General features: G+C 40.9%; 1 protein-coding gene and 1 long non-coding RNA gene across 2 annotated transcripts in view; one reads left to right on the forward strand and one right to left on the reverse strand.

Annotated features, from left to right (window-relative positions):
* Window positions 1–531: 531 nt before the first annotated feature.
* Window positions 532–23,826, forward strand: part of LOC101738589 (alkyldihydroxyacetonephosphate synthase) — a 35,677-nt gene continuing 12,382 nt past the window's right edge. Inside the window, exons 1-2 of the mRNA XM_038016758.2 lie at window positions 532–814; window positions 8,128–8,214. Of these exons, the coding sequence (XP_037872686.1) occupies window positions 651–814; window positions 8,128–8,214 (251 nt within the window). The 5' untranslated portion in view covers window positions 532–650. The remainder of the gene's footprint in view (window positions 815–8,127; window positions 8,215–23,826) is intronic.
* LOC134200477 (uncharacterized) lies at window positions 5,122–14,599 on the reverse strand. The gene is made up of 2 exons (XR_009975432.1): window positions 14,131–14,599; window positions 5,122–6,565 (listed from the first exon to the last, which is right to left on the reverse strand). It is a non-coding gene; the product is annotated as an uncharacterized LOC134200477 (long non-coding RNA).

Below are 23,826 nucleotides of genomic sequence, written 5' to 3' on the forward strand. Positions count from 1 at the left end.
CTTCACTCCAACTATCTACCCATTAGGTATACTTAAGTTATTCTCATTCAGGTTTAAGCACTTCCCATTTTCTATCAGTGCTTATTTCGCAGTGTCGGTAAATGAAACCCAAAGGCAGATAGACGTTGGACACTGTAGGCGAGGACCTCACCACCAGCTACATCTCCCGTGGCCAATTATACGTAGCTCTTTCTAGCATTAGACATGTCAAAAATCTGTTTATGTATGTACCAGGTAATATTTCCAATAAAATATTAGGCGGCTCTGTCCACTATGATACTTATCCGTTTTTTTTTTCTCTTTTTATATTTTGCATTGTAGGAATATTAGTTTTTGATTTAACAGTTATGTATTTATGTTGCTGAATTGCGGTATAAATTGGTAAAAAAAAAACGTGGTAATAAATCTAATGTGTAGTGACTGCCATCTATCCATGAAACTTTGCACTAGTACGTTCAAATTCGTAAGTTTCTCAAATAATCTCTGCTTCCACATGATAAATTAATTTAGAACATAAATACAGATGGCAGCACTTCCACACCTCTAGTTGTTTTAACGACAGTCAACACATGCGCGGCAGGCTGCGCGATTTATAAAAATCGTACCAAATGCTTGCCGACACAAATCCATAATTGTCGCCCATTGTAAAAATGTCATCTCCAAACGAGAGCAGCCCAGAAAATTTGCGAAATATAGACAATGGAAGTGAAAGAACAGTGGAGAGTGTTAAAAATAAAATATCGAGTGATAAAAATAAAAATGAATCCGCGAATACTATGATGATAAAAGTTAAAAGTGCTATTCCTCGACGTAGGTGAGTTTAATAGAAACTACAATTAAAAAAATCAATAACCAAATTATTTTACAAACTGAAAAAAATATTTTTATTTAATGTACATTTTTTTTCTAAATTGTTTATAAGGTAAAAAAGCGCATAAGTCTGCTTCAGTTTTCCGGGTATAAATTAGTACGCGCACTTCTAAAAATAATTTTGAGTTATCCCGTGCGTGCAAACTGTTATACATGAACTAAATCCTATTTTAAACTTTACAGTATATCACCCAATTTCGAACATAAAAATATATTATATTCAGTTTGTTTTACGGCTTAATGTAGTATTTACTATAATATTTTCAATTGTTGTTGAGCTCTACAAAATCCGTAGTTTTCGTAATTTTGAAAATAATAAAATGGAAATAATAAACTCGAGATTAAACCGTCAAAATAGTTTTAATTATTTTAAATATTTGTTTAGGTTTCCATTATTTCCTATTCCTTATCGTCCAAGTAATATCTATACAGTATAAAGTTTTCATAAGGAAATAAACATTCGTGTACATAAAGATAAAAAAATTTAAACTGTTTTATCTTATCAAAACTCTATGTGCAATATAGCGTACATTTGACCCAATTTTTAATGAATCACTGATCGTTTTGAGTTATCGGAAAAAATTTGAAAGTATCTATATACATCAGTGATAATATTTTTTACTTAATACCATTCTTAGACCTTAGTTTTTTTTCCTTCCTAAGCTGATTGATGGCTTTGAGCAGCCATTTCAGCGTAACCCTAACATGTAGGTGAACTCACAGGGCTCAAGCCTGATGACATTGCTAACACTAACCCTAGCAAGAGCAGTGCTTCGCAGAATCTACCGCCGGATCGGAACGCGACCCACTGAGAGGATCCAGCGAGAAATTCAGTGAGCTGTGTCTGGGTTAATTTACTCGCCGAACCCTTCGTCGCAAGCGACGGGTTCGACGAGAACGATGATCGGTGCTTGGGGTACCTAAAAGCACCGTTACTGGATCGGGAGGATCCGAAATAACGTGTTTTGGGCAGCGTCGACTGTTTACCATTCAGTCCGCAGGATCGGGAATGAAGAGCTTAGAAGACTTAGACTTCATATTTGAAGGTCATGTTGTCACTCACGTCATGTTTATGGTCTCTGATAACCATCTAGCAACAGCAGGGCTAGCGGCTCGTTCATATCTACGCAGTAAATAAAAAAGTGACTACGAAAAAATTTCAAAATCAATACCACCACTGAACCGCGAACCTTAATTAAATATATTAAATTTCTATTATCAACTATACAGGCTAAGGTCTTCTTCTTCTTCTTCTTTGTCCTCGCCTTACTCATATCCCACTAGTTGGGGTGGGCACAGCGAATTTTTCTATTCCATTCTCTTCTATCAGACGTCATCTCAACACTCACTCCTCTCTCTCTCTCTCATATCGTCATTCACACACTTCAGCCATGTCTTCTTCGGTCTACCTCTTCCTCCTCTACCTTGCACTACCGTCCACTCTTTAATTTGTCAATCACCGGGGCTACTTTCAGACTTCTTCTGATATGTTCATTCCTTATCTTGTCGATTATTGTTACTCCACACATCCATCTCAACATTCGCTTTTCTGCCGCGTGCACTCCTCTTTCATGCTTTATTTCGTCGCCTAACATTCAGATGCATACAGCACGACAGGCTTAATGATGGTTTTGTAAATTTTCCCCTTGAGCTTAAGGGGCATTCTACAATCACAATATGTTGTTGTAGAGACCTGTCGCCATTTCACCAAACCAGCGTTTATTCGGCTCGTTACGTCACGGTCTATGTTGTCGTCATTCTGGAGTATAGAGCTGAGGTACTTGAAGTCGGAGCAGACTGGCATGTATGCAACATCTAAGGCGATTGGCGTGAAGTCTGAATAACCCCCAAAATCACAGAACATGTGCTCGGTTTTTGTTCGACTGATCTTCAATCCCACATTTTCCAACGTTTCTTTCCACTTTGCTCAAGCCCTTCATCTTCAACGAGAACAATGTCGTCTGCGAACAGCAGGGCGCCTCCTCCTTATAACTAGTCAGGTCATAAGTATTGTCACACAGTAAAAACTTTTCTTTTAGAATGCTGGCCACAAAAAAGTTTATTGAATTCGAATTTCGAATTGTTCATGAAAATAAAAATGTATACTTTTAGAATTTTACTCATTTTTAAATATGGAGTGGACGTGTAGACGTAAAGAAGACCGTGTTGCAGTTATTGCGTTGCATCGTTGCGGTTACGCGCCAATTCAAATTTTTAACATACTGAAAAATTTGAATATAACCAAAAGATTCGTTTATCGTACCATCAAACAATACAATGAAGACTCTAGTGTAGATGACAGGTCAAGAAGTGGTCGCCCTCGGTCTGTTAGGACTCCAGCAGTGATAAAAGCTGTGAAGGCGCGAATTCAAAGAAATCCCAAACGTAAGCAGAAACTGTTGGCCCTTCAGATAGGGTTAAGCAGAACCACGGTGAAAAGGGTGTTAAATGAAGACTTAGGGTTTCGGGCATATCGAAGAAAAACAGGACATCGTTTGAATGCTCGTCTAATGGACCTGAGACTGTAGAGATGCCGCGCTTTGTTGAAGCGGTACGCGGGAAAAAAATATCGGGAAATTCTTTTTTCGGATGAAAAAATTTTTACCGTAGAAGAGAGCTACAACAAACAAAATGATAAGGTGTACGCACACAGTAGTGAAGAAGCGAGCAACCGTATTCCGCGTGTCCAACGAGGTCATTTTCCATCCTCGCTCATGGTATGGTTGGGAGTTTCTTGTTGGGGCTTAACAGAGGTACATTTTTGTGAGAAAGGTGTAAAAACGAATGCAGCTGTGTATCAAAATACAATCCTAACGAACCTTGTGGAACCTGTTTCTCATACCATGTTCAATAACAGGCACTGGGTATTCCAACAAGATTCGGCGCCAGCTCATAGAGCGAAGAGCACACAAGACTGGCTGGCGGCGCGTGAAATCGACTTCATCCGGCACGAAGACTGGCCCTCCTCCAGTCCAGATTTGAATCTGTTAGATTACAAGATATGGCAACACTTGGAGGAAAAGGCGTGCTCAAAGCCTCATCCCAATTTGGAGTCACTCGAGACATCCTTGATTAAGGCAGCCGTCGATATTGACATGGACCTCGTTCGTACTGCGATAGACGACTGGCCGCGCAGATTGAAGGCCTGTATTCAAAATCACGGAGGTCATTTTGAATAAACTTTAGTGTCATAAGAATCTATGTTTTGTTAAGTTCATTTTGGTATATGAATGGTAACATAATGAATAAACTTGTTTCAATTAATTTACATTAAACATGTGACAGAATTTATGACCTGACTAGGTATATAGGCCAAGATATAAGAGGAATTTGAAATCTGTAATAGACAAGTTGTAGTAAAATTTTACTAAATTTTAGCACATCCCTGGCTAAGCGCATATTTGCCACCGATAGAATAATTTCTTCAGAGTCGATATCTTTACGTCTGAAGGTTCCGTCTAGTTCTAAGAATCTTGCACACTCGTTGCACAATTCCTCTCCACGTGTCTCTATTTTAGTCCTCAGTTTAAAATCCTCTATTTTAGTCCTAGTCTTTAATGCTTTAGATATAGACACATGCCTGCGAGTGATTTTTTTTTTTTTTTCTCCTACCTATGCTGAGGCCTTGAGAGGCTATTTCAGCTTCACCCTAACGTTTGTAGGTGAGCTCGCGGGGCTCAACCGGAGAGTTGCTAACACTGACCCTAGCAACAGCAGTGCTTCGCAGAATCTACCACCGGATCGGAAACGCGACCCACTGAGAAGATCCGGCGAGAAACTCAGTGGGCTGTGTCTATGGGTTAGTTCGCTCATCAAGCCCTTCGTCGCAAGCGACGGGTTCGACAAGGACGGTGACCTGTGAGTGATGCCGTCAGCTTTGACCAACGGGAAGGTAATCTCCACCAAGTAGAATTTCCCCGTCGACATGACCTACCACTATCAGTTTTTTGAGGTTGTCATGATTTTCACACTAGTTAAGTATGCACTGACTAACAGCTTGAAGACAGCCCAGTTTTTGAGGGGTGCTCTTTGAGAATAGACATGTTTGTTCGGTGTGTTGTCTACGGGATGCGTAACACACGTACGTTTCTCGTCTCGTCTGTCTAGTACTCTCCAGGATTTAACAACATACAGCAAGATTAGTGGAATAATTTACAGCTAATATAGTATATTACTATGAATATATACGCATACAATCTTTACAGTATTTTCAGGCGTGACATTTAAGTTACAATAAAACAGCTAGAAAAATGAATTTAATAATATTTTGTATTTGAATTTATTTAATTTTTATATTTTAACTTAATCTTACTGTTATATCTTTGCATATAAAGACGATGAAGAACTATGCGTTAATAATGGTTAGTTTATTATATCCGTGTATTTTATCTACGGTTTTTTTTCTTAATTATTATTATTTTTATGATTATGTGTGAGAATATGTTTATAATTCACAACATTTTCCTTTCCTAAATTAAATATGTCATAGTAATTTTAAATCTAATTCGGTCGTCATTTTGACGTAGGGATAGTGATGACCCTGACTTTTTGAACTTCACATTTGAGGTCACGGAGCTCTGGTTTTAAATGGAGGGAGGGTATATCTTACGAACTAGTCCATTGAAGTCCTTCATATTTACGATACGATAGTAATTTTGCGCCTAAGGGACGCTGGACGTATGTGAGACTCGAAGGCTGAAGATACTAAAGGTTGAACTCGAAGATGCTAAATCCCCCCGTTACAGATCACCTCCGCATCCTCGACCGACGCTTGATCCCCACCTCAAATAAAACCTGGAACCTAGGCAAGGTTCCGGGTTCAAGTTTATCGTGATCAACACTACAGGTTTGTTGGGAGCTATACTCACCAAAAGGAAGTCACTTTGCTCACACGTCCGATCTCTGTTTCGGGGTTAGAGCTTGATCACACGGGGGTTCCCGCGGCTAATACTACAACTAGGCGCGTAGCGTAAACCCAACGAGATAATAATCGATGACTGTACATCGGACGTCACGGCCGATGTTATCCCAGAATACCCTGCTGTAATTGAGTCTTGTATTTTTTTGGCTCAACGTAAAATCATACATTCTCCTCGTATCGTCGTATTCCTCACTCCTGAGGGTCCTGACCACCCTTCAATATCACATTCTCACGCACAATGTATCTCCATCTATCCATATCGTATTTGTATATATTGTCGCACGTCTCACGTGACTCGCGACTTTATGGTTAAGAGCTGGTTAAGCATAGACACTCAAGCGGCGCGGAGAGCCAGCTGCAAATGAATAAAAACCTCGACTGAACACTTCAGGATTTCGTTTTTCAAAATATATAACAACACTAGCTGGCCCGGCAAAGGTTGTTTTGCCATATAAATTATTTCTAGGAAAGATAAATAACCTAGATACAGACTGCAGCGCCATCGGCCGCCCGGCCGGGCTGATTTGTAAATCTAAGCCGTTCTCGAATCCACCTGAAGGTACACAGAAAATTTCATTAAAATCGGTCCAGCCGTTTAGGAGCGCGATGGATGTAATGTGCTCTGCGTAAACCCTGCCCCGCCGTCTCAATTGCTCCGACTGGGTTCCCACCCGGTTTGGGGTAGGGCGCCAGATGTGAGCGGCAGGAGTTTTAGTGAGGTTCGACTCCCACATACCCCACCTGCCGTGCGGGTGGGGATCCGGCGATTATCGCCTGTGGAAAAAACAAGCCGCTTAGGAGGAGTTCAGTGACAAACACATGCACAGAGGAAATATGTATATAAATATATATTACGAGTATAATAATGTGCAAACATCCGATTTTTCTAGACTAAAACTTAAACGAAAGCTAAAATAATGTAGAAACCTCACAAGCAACTTTGTGTTGAGCGTTAAATGAAAATTTCCATTCGTAAATGATTTAGCTTTATGGTGTTCTACTTAACTAGCGAATTTCACTAATAACAATTTGCAATTCGTTGAATTTACTCCACTTTAATAAATAAAAAATACAAATTCGGTATCTAGGTACGTCATTTTCGTTGCCTACCTACCTGTTTATTTTAAAACTTAATCTTATCTGTCCTATGCTGATCGTCTTCGTAATAACTATGCCCACGATAAAAATTGATACAATTTGATATTATGATAATTGTTATCACTAGCAAAAAATATATTTTAATCTTTTTTTTTTTACTGCAAATTGTTCATTGACCTCGATCGGGAGGGCTATGAAGAAATAATGTGGAAAGTCCAATTTAGATTATTAATTGCAATGATTTTGGCATAGTACTTAATATCTTAGTAAGTAATATCTTAACCTATACGAGTAGTTCTGTTATTAGATTGTTACACTAATACAAAATACATTCTACATGTTCTTGTTTCATTTCAAGATTTTTGCAACACGCGGCATTTTAATAGATGTTCGCTAATTTTACTTACTGATGGTAGGACCTCTAGATTCCGCACGGGTAGGTACTACCACCCTGGCTATTTCTACCGTGATTACTGGTGGTAGGACCTGTAGAGTCCGCACGGGTAGGTACCACCACCCTGCCTATTTCTACCGTGATTACTGGTGGTAGGACCTCTAGAGTCCGGACGGGTAGGTACCATCGCTCTGCCTATTTCTGCCGTGAAGCAGTAATGCGTTTCGGCTTGAAGGGTAGGGCAGCCGTTGTAACTATACTGAGACCTTAGAACTTATATCTCAAGGTGCGTGGCGCATTTAAGTTGTAAATGTCTATGGGCTCCAGTAATCTAACACCAGGTGGGCTGTGAGCTCGTCCACCAATGTAAGCAATAAAAAAAAATGACAGACCCTTTAATACCGTGAAAAAATTAAGTAAGGTAGCTGATGTAATTGTTTGATCCAAAGACAGTCTGTTAGCCGTCCGTGAAAACGAAAACTATAAAGTATTCTTTTTTTCCATTGCTTAAAAGGGTGGACTAGCTTTCGGCTCGCCTGGTGTTAAATAGTTACCAAATCCCAAAGACATCTACATCGTAAATACTGCCACCCATCTTAAGAAAACAGGTCTTATAGCTTAGTTTTAACACTACGCCTAACTGTTTCACGGCAGAAATGGGGAAGGTAGTGGTACCTACCCTTGTGGACTCACAAGACGTCCTGCCACCAGTAAAAATTCGAAAGATCGGTAATATAATATAATAACAATAAAAAAACTCAAGAACCAAACACAGTTTGCGTTGTTGTCTTAAATAATATATGATTAGGTTTCATTTCTAAACAATATTGTTTTACGCTTTCAGACAGGATCTGCTGAAGTGGTACGGATGGGGCTACAAGGACACCATGTTCAAATTCAGCAGTGAGAGTGCCGCCTTCACCGGGAACAGGTAATGCTATCAAATATTTTAAAAAACTCTTTATTGTTTAGTCTATCTTTATTATCTGTGGTTTGGAAGCTTTGTTTTATCTTATTTATATATATATATATATATATATATATATATATATATATATATATATATATATATATATATATTATCTATATTTATATTGACTCGTGTCGTTCTAAGTCGTTTATAAGTCTATTTGTTTTTTACTAAACCAGAAATTCGGATATGATTTACGCTCGCTTTTTTTAACAACATTTTTTTTTTTATTTTTTTTTATTGCCCTTGTAGGCAGACGAGCATACGGCCCACCTGATGGTGAGTGGTTACCGTCGCCCATGGACTTCAGCAATGCCAGGGGCAGAGCCAAGCCGCTGCCTACCGTTTAATACTCTCCACAAGCCTCGTTTGAAGAAGGACATGTCATAGCGCTCGGGAAACACCGTGGAGGGGAGCTCATTCCATAGCCGGATGGTACGTGGCAAAAAAGACCTCTGGAAACGCACTGTGGATGACCGCAGTGGCTCCAGGTAGTATGGATGAACTCTACTCCGGTGGCGGGCGGTGCGATGGTAAAAACGAGATGCCGGTATCATCTCGAACAATTCCTCAGAGCACTCCCCATGGAACATACGGTACAAAATACAGAGGGAACCGAAGTCCCTCCGCAGACCCAGAGGCTCCAAACGATCCGTGAGAATGGGACTATCGACAATCCGAACGGCCCTCCTCTGTATGGAGTCAAATGGAAGAAGCTGGTATTTGGGAGCCCCGGCCCAGAGATGGGAGCAGTACTCCACGCGAGGCCGGACTTGTGCTTTATAAAGCAAAAGCCTTTGTCCAGGCGTGAAGTACCGCTTCGCTCTGTTGAGGACTCCCAGCATTTTGGACGCCAACTTGGCTTTGCCTTCCAAATGACTCCGAAACTGGACATCGCTCGAAATGTCGACCCCAAGTATCCCAATACTCTCGGAAGGTTGCAGGGATACTCCTTGGAATTGCGGCGCCATGACAAAGGGGTCCTTCTTCGCAGTGAACGCGCAAACTTGTGTCTTTAACGGGTTGAATTGAACCAAGTTCAATTCACCCCATTTGGAGACTCGCCCCAGAGAGTTCTCCACTTCAGACACAAGTTTTGATCGTCTCTCTTGCACCACGCTTCGAGAGAGACTCTGATGGCCGATATATCGCGCATCCCCCGTGCTGTCATCCGCATAGCAATGCATGCCATCAATAGACAGCATGTCATTGATATACAGGATGAAAAGCGTGGGGGAGAGCACCGAACCTTGTGGAACGCCAGCGTTAATGGTCATGGTATCAGAACAATCACCGTCTACAACGACCGTGATGTTCCGCCCATCCAGAAAGCTAGCGATCCACTTGCAGAGACCCTCGGGGATTCCGTAAGATGGTAACTTCGACAGAAGTGCCCTATGCCAGACCCTGTCGAAGGCCTTCGCGATATCAAGGCTCACAGCAAGAGCCTCGCCCTTGCTCTCCAAGGCTTCAGCCCACCTGTGAGTAAGGTATACAAGAAGATCGCCAGCTGAGCGACCGTGACGGAAACCGTACTGTCGGTCACTGATCAGCTGGCGATCCTCCAGATACTTCAGGAGTTGTATATTAATTATTCGCTCCATCACCTTGGAAAGCAAGGAAGTTATCGCGATAGGCCTATAGCTCGATGGGTCCGACCGGTCACCCTTCTTGGGGATAGGGTGGACGTGGGCGGTCTTCCATGAAGACGGAACCCTGTTAGCGCAATAAGAGAGGCGATACAAACGCGTTAGCGCAGGTGTCAGCTCAGGGGCACACGTTTTTAGAACCACTGCAAGGATGCCGTCTGGCCGACTCGACTTATGGACGTCCAGGAGTCGGAGTTCCCGCCTGACTGCACACTGTGTAAAGCAGATCTCCGGCAGGGAACTATCACACCGGAGGATGTTCGGTGGTGTGGCACCCCCGTCGTCCACAGTCGAGTTCGAGGCGAAGAGTTTGACCAGAAGGTCAGCCTTCTCTTTCGCACTATGGGCCAGACTGTCATCGGGCTTGCGTAGTGGTGGGAGACTAGAGCTGCAAAAGTTACCTTCTGCAGCTTTGGCGAGCGACCAAAAAGCACGGCTCCCAGAGGGATAGCTCTTCAGTCGCTCGCCAACTCTAGCAACGTGCTCCGATTTCGCCCTGGCAATAACCTTCTTGTAGGACCTGGAAGCGGCGTTATATTTCCGCCTTTCCTCTGAGATGTTAGGATCCCGACGTCTCCTAGCATCATCCCATGCAACGTATGCGGACCGCTTGAGGTGTGCAGCATCCCTGCTGGCATTGTTATACCAGGGTCTGCTGCGACCCCCAACGGGCACTTCAGAGGAGGGGATAAACAATTCCATCCCCTGGAGCACCACGTCTTTAAGACGGTCCGCACAGACGTCAGGATCAGCAGAGGAAAAGCAGAACCGCCCCCATGGGTAGGATGCGTAAAACTCACGCAATCCATCCCAATCTGCTGACAAATACTGCCAAACTCTTCGATACCTGGTCGTCGTTCGACGACTAGGACGAGAGAGTGGTGTGGCAGCACGGATAAGGCAGTGATCAGACGATCCAAGTGGAGCGTCGACCACCACACTGTATCCGGCTGGATCGGTGGTCAGCAGAAGGTCCAACAGAGAAGGCTCGTGCCCCTCAATATCTGGGACACGGGTGGGCTGTGTCACCAGCTGGGAGAGGCCGTAGGCCAAGGCGAAATCGTAGGCAGCCCGACCCGGGAGGTCAGTGGTTCTGGACCCCAACCACTCTTGGTGGTGAGCGTTAAAGTCTCCAAGAACCACCACCTCCGCAGATGGGTACTGCTCAAGCACGCGGTTAGTCCCCTCTTGCACATGCTCTATCAGAGCTGAACCTGCATCACTGCTGTGGGACCTGTACAGGCACGCGTAGACTCGGGTACAACCCCCGTGATCTACGCGCAGCCACAAGAGGGACAGGTCCCGTTGTTCGAGGCTTCGTAGACGGCGACAACAGACATCAGCCCGGACGAATACACACACCCCGGCTTTACGCAGGAAGTTGTGCTCCAATACGTAGCCGGGGTATTCAAGGTACGAAGTATCATCCGGAGCAGATATCTGCGTCTCCGTCAGAAAAAGGAGGGCAGGCTGCGCCGTCTCAAGATGGTGGTGTACGGCGTCGAGGTTGCTATGTAGACCCCTTACATTGCTGAAATCCACATTAAATGTGGAATGGGGAATCGCCGACAAAACCCTTTTCCTTTTTCGAACTTTCATATATTATTTTTTTAATTTTATTTGGAGAGTGGGATTGGGTGGGGTAGGATGTTCGAGGCGAAATCGTGACAATACCTGAATAAAGCGCGGAGCACAGTACGTGCTCGACCACGGGTTGCGTGAGCGACTGACGCAGGGCATGGAAGGGCCCCCAGTCTACCCTGCGTGCGATCGCCGGGATCCACTCCGGTCTCCGACTCCGGCACGACGACCGCACGACAGGATTTTACACCGGTTGGCGGGACAGCTTCCCGGGGCGGAGTTTAGTAGTGACACCCGGGTTCAGGTCCCCAACTGACCGGCGGGCGGCGGCGAACACCGTTTCACTGGGTCTCCCTATACCCCCGTCAAACAATCACGTCCCGCGAGCTCACACGCACGTCTGCTCCGCATGTTCCAGATATCGCCAAGATTCACCCCCAACAAGGAAGAGGAAAGGGAAGGAATAATACTAGTGTATTTTTAAGTTTTTTTTTTTCGCTTTACGTAAAGGCTATACTACCGTTCAAACGAGGACGCATGATTGCTTCGTGGCTGAAATAGGCAGGACAGTTATACCAACTCGCACCCACAGTAACGACCATCTGGTGTAGTGGTAAGTGACATGGTCACTACACAAGGGGGTCGTGGGTTCGAATCCCGCCAAGGGAAAATATTTGTATGATAAATATAAATGTCTTTTCCAGGGTTATGGATGTATTTTAAATATATGTATGTGTACAATAAAAATCTTACATTTATTTCCGTTATCTGGTACCTGTAACACAAGTTCTTTACGAACTTATCACGGGACTAGTTAACGTGGCGTGATTGTTAGTAAATATATATTTATTTATATATAAATTATATAAACAGTACTTAGTAGCACAATACTGTCATTCAAAGCAGAAATTAGGTTTGGAATAGAAAAGGATGATCAATCATCAAGAAGTAGTTACTAGGTCACGATCGCATGTCTTCTTCTCCCAAAAACACTCGTTCCCAAGATTATCTTAATTTAAATAGTCGTAAATTCAGAACTGCTATGCGCATATTTAGAATGGATCAACATTGAAATGTAGATAATAATTATGAATGACATGTCTTTTAAGCGTTATTTACATGAGAAAAACGAAGTAACGTGATGTTTGTTCATTGTGGACTGGCTTTCAGTAAACTTTGTGCCGGAACCTACTTAGAAGGCAGAAGTAGGTTACAAAAAAATTAATGGCTTTAGCTATAAAATATGTCCGTAACGGTCATGATGAAAATTGAATTGCTGATGTCCCTGAGTGACGGCAACCAATCACCATTAGGTGGGTCGTATGCTCGTCTGCCATTTTGTTTTATTGCTTAGATGAGTGGACGAGCTCACAGCCCACCTGGTGTTAAGTGGTTACTGGAGCCCTTAGATATCTACAAGGTAAATGCGCCACTCACCTTGAGATATGAGTTCTAAGGTCTCAGTATAGTTACTTAAGATTCCAACACGTCTTTTGCCCTTGCAGGCAGACGAGCATACCGCCCACCTGATGGTGAGTGGTTACCGTCGCCCATGGACTTCAGCAGCGTCAGGGGCACAGCCAAGCCGCTACCTACTGCTTAATACTCTCCACAAGCCTCGTTTGAAAAAGGACATGTCATAACGCTCGGGAAACACCGTGGAGGGTAGCTCATTCCATAGCCGGATGGTGCGTGGCAAAAAAGAAACGCACTGTCAATGAACGCAGCGGTTCCAGATAATATGGATGAATTCTGCTCCGATGACGGGAGGTGCTCTGCCCTAGTGCCCTGGTCTCATGTTTAGTTACAACGGCTGCCCCACCCTTCAAACCGAAACGCATTACTGCTTCACGGAAGAAATAGGAAGGGTGGCGGTATCTACCTGTGCGGACTCACAATGGGTCCTACCACCAGTAAAACCCAGTTGATTCGAGGTAAGGCAGTTCGCGGCGCGCTACTCTAAAGTGCCGATTATTTAGATACCCCTCAAAGGGGTAGGTAGAACATACCTAGTTTTTCCTTCTTTTTTTTCCTACCTGATAGCCTTGAGAGGCTCGTAACCTTAACTAGTAGGGTAGCTCACGGGGCTCAAACCGGAGTGATGCACTGACCCTAGCAAGAGCAGTGCCTTGCAGAATCTACCACCGGATCGGAAACGCGACCCACTGAGAAGATCCGGCGAGAAACTCAGTGGGCTCCTAGTATTTCAAAAGTAATCGTACATATATACGGCAAAAATAGGCAAAAATAGGCAGGGTGGTAGTACCTACCCGCGCAGACTGACAAGAGGTCCTACCACCAGTAAAAAAAAAAAATTTCAATGAGAGCTATCTAATCAACATGAAGCTATACTATACCGAACTGTATTCGAATACAGCTTAAAAGAGGTTAACTGCTGTATGAAGACAGACATAATTACTAATTAGTCTTAATTTAGAATTTCGTCTTTAGTAAACAGAACGTAAAGTAGAAAATAATTTTAATAGGCTAACGTAAATGCTACATTCTGGCTAACATCACGCGATTAATGGACGCCGTCAAATAAGTTAAACAAGTATTTTGTATATTGAGCCTCTGAGGAAAATATGACGCGAATATCAAAGCAATAAATGTTCTTAATTTACCCCGAAATTAATGATTATCTTACCCTGCGACAATGAAGTATGGGCCCACCACGTACCGACACCCAATTTAGCAAGAACAAAAAAATCTAAATCACTGCGTTATTATGAAATTAATCATCAAATATTAACGCTTTATTCATATTTCGAAACAGGAAAAAACCAAATGCCACAAACCCACACACACCCACACACCCATTTGAAACTATTGAATTATTGATTGTTTTAAATATCCAGAAAATTATAAAAATAACTTGTAATCAGACGCGTTAAGCGTAATATTTACATATATTTATTTATATAGTGTGTATTATGAGATTGAACTAGTGACTTGGGCACCACGATTCTATTTATAAAAGCAGCATTAATCCATTTTGCAAGGGATTACAAAAAAAAAAAAAAAATGTAGAGAGATGGATGAGTGGCCGCGTTAGCCTTATGATCATCTATGGGCTCCGCTTAGAAGACCATATGACTAGAAGCTGAACAGCAATCTTAGACCGAAATCATTTTTGATTTAAACTAATTTTACGGTTTAATCTCGCGTGTTTAACTATCATTAAATTATTTACGACATTTCGATTACTTTATAGATTTCGTGGTCATGGGCGACCCATAATATACTTACAAAATACGTAATAGTAAGTTAAATATAAATAAGGAAATATCGGAAATAATATTTTGATAGTAAAAAATGGCGAGATTAAACCGTAAAATTTGTTTTAATTATGTCTAAGGCTCGCGAAAACCAAAGAAACTACAAATCATTCTTCTTGATATTTAAAAAAAGAAATGACAAAAGGACACTTCTAGCTTGAACCCAATTACTACGAACATATTTGTGGCAATTGGTGGGCGACAGTTAAATTGACGCTTCCCGTTGTATTCGAGGACCCCGTGTCGTCTGATAACACGTTGCGAGATTCATTGTCCGGTTCGTCATTTGACATTTTGGATTATTCAAATCATACGTAATTGTTGGAACTAGTGGTCCCCTGGAAGTCGAAATTCGACTATAGTTAATTGAAATTATAAGTTTGTACACTATTATGATTCTATTGTCAAAGACTATTTATTATATTTCTATAATCACAGATTGCGCCAAGACTACACTTTAAACAAATATTAATAAAGACAAACAATATTAAATCTAGTCTCAATTTGACCACAGACTATAAGCAATAAGAAAAGTTTGACAATAAACAAATAGTATGCATGCGTGTGTGTGTCAAATACATGGTTGTGTGTGTAATGTTTTTTTATTTATTGATTTAATGTATTTTCTATGCATAATTAAAAAAAAATATTAACATTTTGCACTCCTTCTTTATATTCTCTATAAGTGTGGGAAAATTCATATTCCTGCGTCCGCGCAATTTTCGTAAAAAGGGCTACAAAGTTTTTGCTTCACGTATTAATATATAGATGTAGTAACGGTATTCCATGACTGCTTTACATTCTTTGTTACCCTGAGAAGTGCCCCTTGGATTTGTTTAACTTGAAAACGCTAGTAATTAATTCATTGGACCTTGATACGTATGCAAATTTTCATATTAGTCGGACGTGATGAAGTTGGTGAAAATTAAGCAGAAAGATTGCGTTAATAAATGGTAACAGAGTATTTTCCTCGGATTTTGCGAGTTGTAGACGTAATCTTTAACGACCGTCTGGTGTAGTGGTAAGTGACATGGTCACTACACAAGGGGGTCGCGGGTTCGAATCCCGCCAAGGGAAGATATTTGTATAATAAATATAAATGTCTTTTCCAGGGTTATGGATGTATATTAAATATGTGTATGTGTATAATAAAAATCTTATATTTATTTCCGTTATCTGGTACCTGTAACACAAGTTCTTTACGAACTTATCACGGGACCAGTTAACGTGGCGTGACTGTTAGTAAATATTTATATTTATTAATTATTTATTTATTAATTTATTTTTAATCTAAACTACTTTTACGGTTTAATTGCGCTCTCGCTGACCACCGTGACCACGAAAACTGTAAAGTATTTGAAACGTCGCAAACAATATATTATGTAATGACAAAAAGAAACGCGGGATTGAACTGCTAAAGTACTTTTAATAAAATAAATAAAGGTGAAGTTAATGAAGGAACATTAAAGAGCGAAAATCCAGTAGGTACACATGTTTATAACATTAAGTGACATGTTCGCGTTTCCTTAAGAAGGTACAGTTGAAAGTCACCTGAATTGTTTTATTGAACACTAGCTGGTGCCTCAATCGATAAATAAAAGACGTAAACTTTTGTATAAAATAAACTTAAAAGAAACAAAAAGAATCCGTCCGACGGGGGGCACATCAAAGGACAAACAAAATTGTTATTTTTAGTTAATTTCGAGCATTTTCATATTAACTACCTTTTAAACCTTCTCTGGACTTCCACAAATAATTCAAGACCAAAATTAGCCAAATCGGTCAAGTCGTTCTCGAGTTTTAGACTTACGAACAGCAATTCATTTATATACCTAGTCTTGCCATAAATATTAAATACTGAGACAAAGGAAAAAAAAATATTCTATTGCAAATAGCATTTATTACTTTTACAGTATGTTAGTTTAATACATAAATATAAAACAATTTAAAGTATAAAAAGCTTATTCGAAGTGGTCTCCATTGGCTGCAATACAGTCCTTTAAACGCTGAGGCCAGTTATCAATAGAAGCACGCACTCTTTCCATGGGAAAATTTGTCACTGCCAATCTTACGGATTGTTTTAGGGACTCCAAATTATCATGGCGTTTAGAGCAAGCCGTACTCTCTAAAACTGATCATATATCATAATCCAGCGGATTAAGATCGGGACTAGACGACGGCCAGTCTTCAGCTCTGATTAAGTCCGAAACGTTCGTTTCCAACCAAGACTGCGTAGACCGAGCTTTATGACCTGGCGCCGAGTCTTGCTGGAAGGACCATTCTTGATTATTGTACATGGTGTGTTAAGGGGCTTCACTACCTTCTCAAGAATGGTATCTTGATACACTTGTGCCGATGTTTTGATACCTTTTTCACGAAAGTATGGCTCAGTCACTCCTTCATAGCTAATACCCCACCAAACCATCACTGAAGTCGGATAGTGCCCATGTTGCACTCTGTCGACTAATTGGGAAGCTTCCTTAGAGCTTTGAGCATAAATACGGTCATTTTGTTTGTTAAAATGTTGCTCAATTGTAAAAAAATTCTCATCCGTAAACAAAATTTTTCTATGACCTCCCTTTGCGTACCGCTTCAGTAATTGTTTCGATTTTACCACCCTATTCTCTTTTAAATTATCAGTTAAGAAATGACCAGTACGTCTCTTGCAACTAAGTCAACTTTTAAAATACGCGACATGGTTCTAGGTGCTATCTTCATCTCCTGAAATAAAATCTTTTGCTTTCGGACAGGATTTCTTCGAACTCTTTCCCTTACTGCTTTCACCACCTTTTCCGTACGAACACTACGTGGACGGCCAGATCTTTTTCTGTCACAAACAGAGGAGGAGAGGAATTCATTGCACCTATTAATAGCCCGGTACACAAACATTTTACTAATACCAAGCGTATGGAGAGTTTTCAAAATTGCATTTGGCTCCATACCTACTTTGTGTAATGCAATCACAGCGATTCGGTTCTCTTTATCACCCCACTCCATTTTAATATCGCAAAATATTGTACAATGTATTGGCGCCAAAATGAGAAAACTCAATGAGCAATCATATAAAAATGACAGATTCCAAGTTCAAATGTAATATTTTGTTTATTTTTAATTTTAACAGTATTTATGGCCAGATTAAGTATATATAGATTATATATAGGATATACGAACAAACATTGAACTTTTTATTAGTGTAGATGGGCAGATGAGTTTACGGCCCACTTTATGTTAAGCGGGGAGCTCATGACATCACAATGCCGCCGTTCATGGTCAACAGAACTCACATAGACTACGAGCATCTTTTCCTTGAACACATAACTTAGTGATCTAGGTTATAAGGAACAATTAAATATTACAAAAGCAAACATTCACACCTACACACGTTCGAATGTCCTCTGTGCGTAATCCAATAACATTTGTGTTCACACCTCGATGCCAAGGTCGGTCCTGAAAAGATGTGAAATACTTAAACCGCAATAAACTAATCATTGACTATTGAATATGTGATTAATGATTGCATGCCAATATACAACTGCGACGATAAATACTGCGAGTAGCTGCACTTAATTTTATCCAGACGAAGTCACCTAGCCGCGAATGCACTACAAATATTTGATATTATAAATTTATTGATCTAAAATAATAGTAAACTTATTTTCAAACATAATGTGCGTACGTAGTGTTGGAAATTTTTTACAAATGTTTGCGTCCTCTTGGCTGGAGTCGCCAGTAATAGCAAGAACCCCCAGTCTCTAGTATTATAGATCGTATGTTATGCTAGAAACGTTACCCTTTCTCTAGAACTAGACAATCATTTGGCCCCTAAGGCGCATTCATATTCCTTCGCATGTGCAAAGGACGTCGGTAAAGGCGTTCTGTACACGATCCTTAAGATGGCCTCGAGCCAAAAGGTCATTAAGCAGAGTTACACCGTTCGTAATATCGAAGTGTCGTGTCACTCTTTGCAAGAGTAATTTTTGATGACAACTACCTTCCGAACTTCCAAGAATTTAATTACAGCTTTCGAACTTAAAAGTACTTTTTCGGCTTAATCTTTCGTTTTTTATTGTCCTTACATTATTTTTGACTTAGATTTTTTTTTTATTTTTTTTTATTGCTTAGATGGGTGGACGAGCTCACAGCCCACCTGGTGTTAAGTGGTTACCGGAGCCCATTGACATCTACAACGTAAATGCGCCACCCACCTTGAGATATAAGTTCTAAGGTCACAGTACAGTTACAACGGCTGCCCCACCCTTCAAACCGAAACGCATTACTGCTTCACGGCAGAAATAGGCGGGGTGGTGATACCTACCCGTGCGGACTCACAAGAGGTCCTACCCCCAGTACAAGAGGTCCTACCCCCAGTACTAACATACTTTACAGTTTTCGTGGGCATGGACGGATAAGGTGTTGTTCGTTAATATTTGAATATTTTGCTAACTACCGTCTTATTTTTTTTTTTATAAAAAATATCTTTGGTCTGTTACGTTTCGTTTCACACCAATCGGGCTAATAGTATCTTAAGGTCTGGTAGTGAATTTGAACTAAGCAAACGGTATTTAGCATAATATCCAAATGACGACGAATAGCACCTTAGTCGCCTGACCATGAAAACTGTAAAGTGTTCGGAAAAAACCTCGGAAATAATATAATGCCTATAATAAACATGAGATTAAATCGTAAAAGTAATTTTAATTATGTCTACAGGTCGCGAAAACCGAATAAAGCCGCTAGCTTTTAGAGCTAGGAAGAATCCTTAGTCTTTATTGACTAAAACCAAGGGCACAAACCACTATTGTAAACACATCAAAGCGTTGTTATTACGTAATGCGACGGTGCCCACTGTCAACATTACATAGAGTTGCAAATCAAACAGTTGAGAAATATGTCAGATACACTAATAGATACGTTTTGTGTAAATATTTGTACGAAGCTTCCAAAAAAAAAACCTTTTTCGGTAACTCAAAGTATAATTTTACAGTATTCGATAATTACAGCGAAATTTGTACTGTGTTGTTAATTTTGATATTAGATGTCTAGACGACGTTCCTTTAATAGTGACATTTAATTATTATTTTATTTGTTTTTATGCTCTTGTAAGCAGACGAGCATATGGCCAACCTGACGGTGAATGGTTTCTGTCGCTAACTGACATGAACAATGCCAGGGGCCGGCCTGCCTATTGAGTATTCTTCACAAAGCTCGTTTGAAGAAATGATTGCTTAAATGATTGCTTAAATGGGTGGACAAGCTCACAGCCCACCTGGTGTTAAGTGGTTACTGGAGCCCATAGACATCCACAACGTAAATGCGCCACCCACCTTGAGATATAAGTTCTAAGGTCTCAGTATAGTTACAACGGCTGCCCCACCCTTCAAACCGAAACGCATTACTGCTTCACGGCAGAAATAGGCAGGGTGGTGGTACCTACCCGCGCGGACTCACAAGAGGTCCTACTACCAGTAATTACGCAAATTATAATTTTGCGGGTTTCATTTTTATTACACAATGTTATTCCTTCACCGTGGAAGTCAATCGTGAACATTTGTTGAGTACGTATTTCATTAGAAAAATTGGTACCCGCCTGAGATTCGAACATCGGTGCATCGCTCAGCATGAATGCACCGGACGTCTTATCCGTTAGGCCACGACGACTTCGATGTACATACGCTACAAAATATAATAGAAGGAAACAAACGACTTGATGAACTAAATGGAACCATGATGGTTCTTCCCTTTGAGCTGGTCTGTCTATGGTGATGATGACCACGTTACCTTATATATTTCTATCAGCGATTAACCTCTCTCAGTTTTCGTCTCCCCTTCTCAGTATATGGATAAAGTAACACAAAAAGCAGTGTTCGCGTTGTGTACAATCATGTGGGTGTGTGATCAATCACATGCTAATTTTGAGTATCGGCAGTATCGACTACTTTGTGAGCTTATGGTACTCTCAGCATTCGCCTCCAACACCAGATTTTATAATGGATTCACAAGGCCCTGTCGAATGGATGTTAAAAAATGCACGCTGATATTAGCGTTCGATATTTTCTGATCTCCCGACTACGTGCATAGCAATAATTTTTGAGTATCATCGTTTTTTTTTTTTTAATATCAAAACACCTATATTTATTGTTCAATGAACTTTTTTTAATTTTTTTTTATTGCTTAGATGGATGGAGGAGCTCACAGCCCACCTGGTGTTAATTGGTTACTGGAGCCCATAGCCATCTACAACGTAAATGCGTCACCCACCTTGAAATATAAGTTCTAAGATCTCAGCATAGTTACAACGGCTGCCCTACCCTTCAGACCGAAACGCACTACTGCTTCACGGCAGAAATAGGCAGAATGGTGGTACCTACCCGCGCGGACTCACAAGAGGTCCTACCACCATAAATTGGGACTTTATTAATCACGTTCTTGATTCCTGGCGATGATTAATATTATTCGTTTGGACTTACCAAGTATTCTAGCTTGGTATACAACTAATTGAATACATTTGTATAAATAACAACAATGAAAACAAATATAGTGATGAGCGGTATTAAAAATGAATACTATCGGATTAAAATCTTGAAACTTACATCTAAAATTAATTATCTGAATTCAGATTTTAATGCGTTTTGACAGTAAACGTTCTGTTTTAAAAACCAGTACACAATTTGTATTGTTATATATATTATAATTATATATTATTATATAATTCTACCACTTCGGCACTCGAATTTCCAATGCAAATATACTTAAGACCACTTCAATGCACCTCGCAATGAGCAATAAAATTTATTGTCGATTTTGTATAAAATAACGTGATCGTCGAATAGCAATTGTGCGGGAACAAACTGTTTACATATTGTCATACCGACCGCGGTCAACAAGCAACGCCTTTAATGTCCATTGTAGTACATATTTCATTGGCAATAAATCTTTGTGTAATATAATTTGCTAAGTTAGCTTAGGCTATGAGAAAATGATTATTCCATTTGACTCGTTATAGAATAGGGCAGTTCTTTTTTTTTATTGCCCTTGTAGGCAGACGAGCATACGGCCCGCCTGATGGTGAGTGGTTACCGTCGCCCATGGACTTCAGCAATGACAGGGGCAGAGCCAAGCCGCTGCCTACCGTTTAATACTCTCCACAAGCCTCGTTTGAAGAAAGACATGTCATAGCGCTCGGGAAACACCGTGGAGGGAAGCTCATTCCATAGCCGGATGGTACGTGGCAAAAAAGACCTCTGGAAACGCACTGTGGATGACCGCAGTGGCTCCAGGTAGTATGGATGAACTCTACTCCGGTGGCGGGCGGTGCGATGGTAAAAACGAGATGCCGGTATCATCTCGAACAATTCCTCAGAGTACTCCCCTAAGTTCGGATTGTTAATAATAACGAACTTACGGATTGTTTGAAATGTTTAAGTTAACAGAGGAAAACACAGCCCACCTGGTGTGAAGTGGTTACTGGAGCCTACTGCTGGAGCTTACTGACTGAGACCTTATAACTTATCTCAAGGTGGGTGGTGGCATTTACATTGTAGATGTCTATGGGCTCCGGTAACCACTAAACACCAGGTGGACTGTGAGCTCGTCCACCCACCTAAACAATAAAAATAATGTGTTTGTTACTACCATTTAAAAGTCCGGTTGAAATTATACAACCCCTAGAAAAGTTGAACATCAAAGTTCAACGTAGAAATCGTTCGTTCTCAAATGAAAGTTTCGCATTATTTCTATGACACATTCTTCTTTAAAAAAGGTTTAGGTCAGCGGCTCGGCTATTAGGCATTGGCATTGGCTACATGAAAATCTGTGACTACTCACTATCAGGAGAACCGTATCTCGCCTGCCTTCAAAAATTATTTGGATAAAAACAAAAGAGAGTCTACCAAAATATGTCCCAACCAAGCCTTGAGATCCATTTTCATACTATGACCATATAGCATTAAATACCTATATTTCTCAGAGTCCAAATCCAGCATGAACTGGCCATTTTTCCTTGGACAGATATTGTACCTTGTAAGAGCAGAGAATATGCTCTCCGACGAGGCTGCATTGTTTGTTGCTTATGTGCACGATGTGTGAATACGTACTTCAGATTTTCCTAACACTAACTAAAGACTAAATGTTGCCGTTAGGAAATTCCATTAAATATAAATAAAGAGTGAGTTACGCTAAAAACGTAAACATGTTGTTATTTTTGTCTGACACTTCTGCTTTTAATAACAACTCATAATTAATTCTTTTTGGAGATTTTTCCGTGGGAAATAATTTTAAAGATAGACATCAACGAATTTAATTGGAAGGATTTTAGAGATTTTGTTTGTTTCTCACGGCTATTAAAGTTTTTGGTCGTTAATTTGTTTATATGTAAGAAATGACCGTAAAGGCGCTCGATACCCTTTTCTCGACCTTCAAAATTAGACTTTAAAGCTGTTCTATGTTTATATCGCCGCGACAAGAGCTAGACATCGACAATAATACAACATGTTCTTCTTCTCAATCGTGTCGCTCTTGACAGAGTGGTCTTGATCGTCATGTAGTGTTGAAAGGGGCAGACTTGATGCGTCTCACGATGTCGCTCCATCTCTCCCTGCTCGAGGCCATGTCATCACAATACAATTTAAGACGTTCACCAAGCATCTTTTGGTGTAGTCGGTAAGCGGTGTACTCTTATAGATACCGTATGCTGTACTTACTTAGCCCTTATCTTTCTATTTTCACACGTCATTTCGGATCCTCCCGATCCACTAACGGTGCTTTTAGGTACCTCAAGCACCGGTCATCGTTCTCGTCGAACTCGTCGCTTGCGACGAAGGGCTCGACGACTAAATTAACCCTCAGACACAGCCCACTGAGTTTCTCGTCCAATCTTCTTAGTGGGTCGCGTTTCCGATCCGGTGGTAGATTCTGCGAAGCACGACTTTTGCTAGGGTTCGTGCTAGCAACGTCGTCAGGTTTGAGCCCCGTGAGCTCACCTACTAGTTAAGGTTACGCTGAAATAGCTTCTCAAGGCTATCTATCAGCTTAGGTAGGAAAAACAAAAAAATAAGAAGATCTGTATA

This window comes from Bombyx mori, chromosome 17, assembly GCF_030269925.1.
Source record: "Bombyx mori chromosome 17, ASM3026992v2".
Classification (NCBI taxonomy): domain Eukaryota; kingdom Metazoa; phylum Arthropoda; class Insecta; order Lepidoptera; family Bombycidae; genus Bombyx; species Bombyx mori.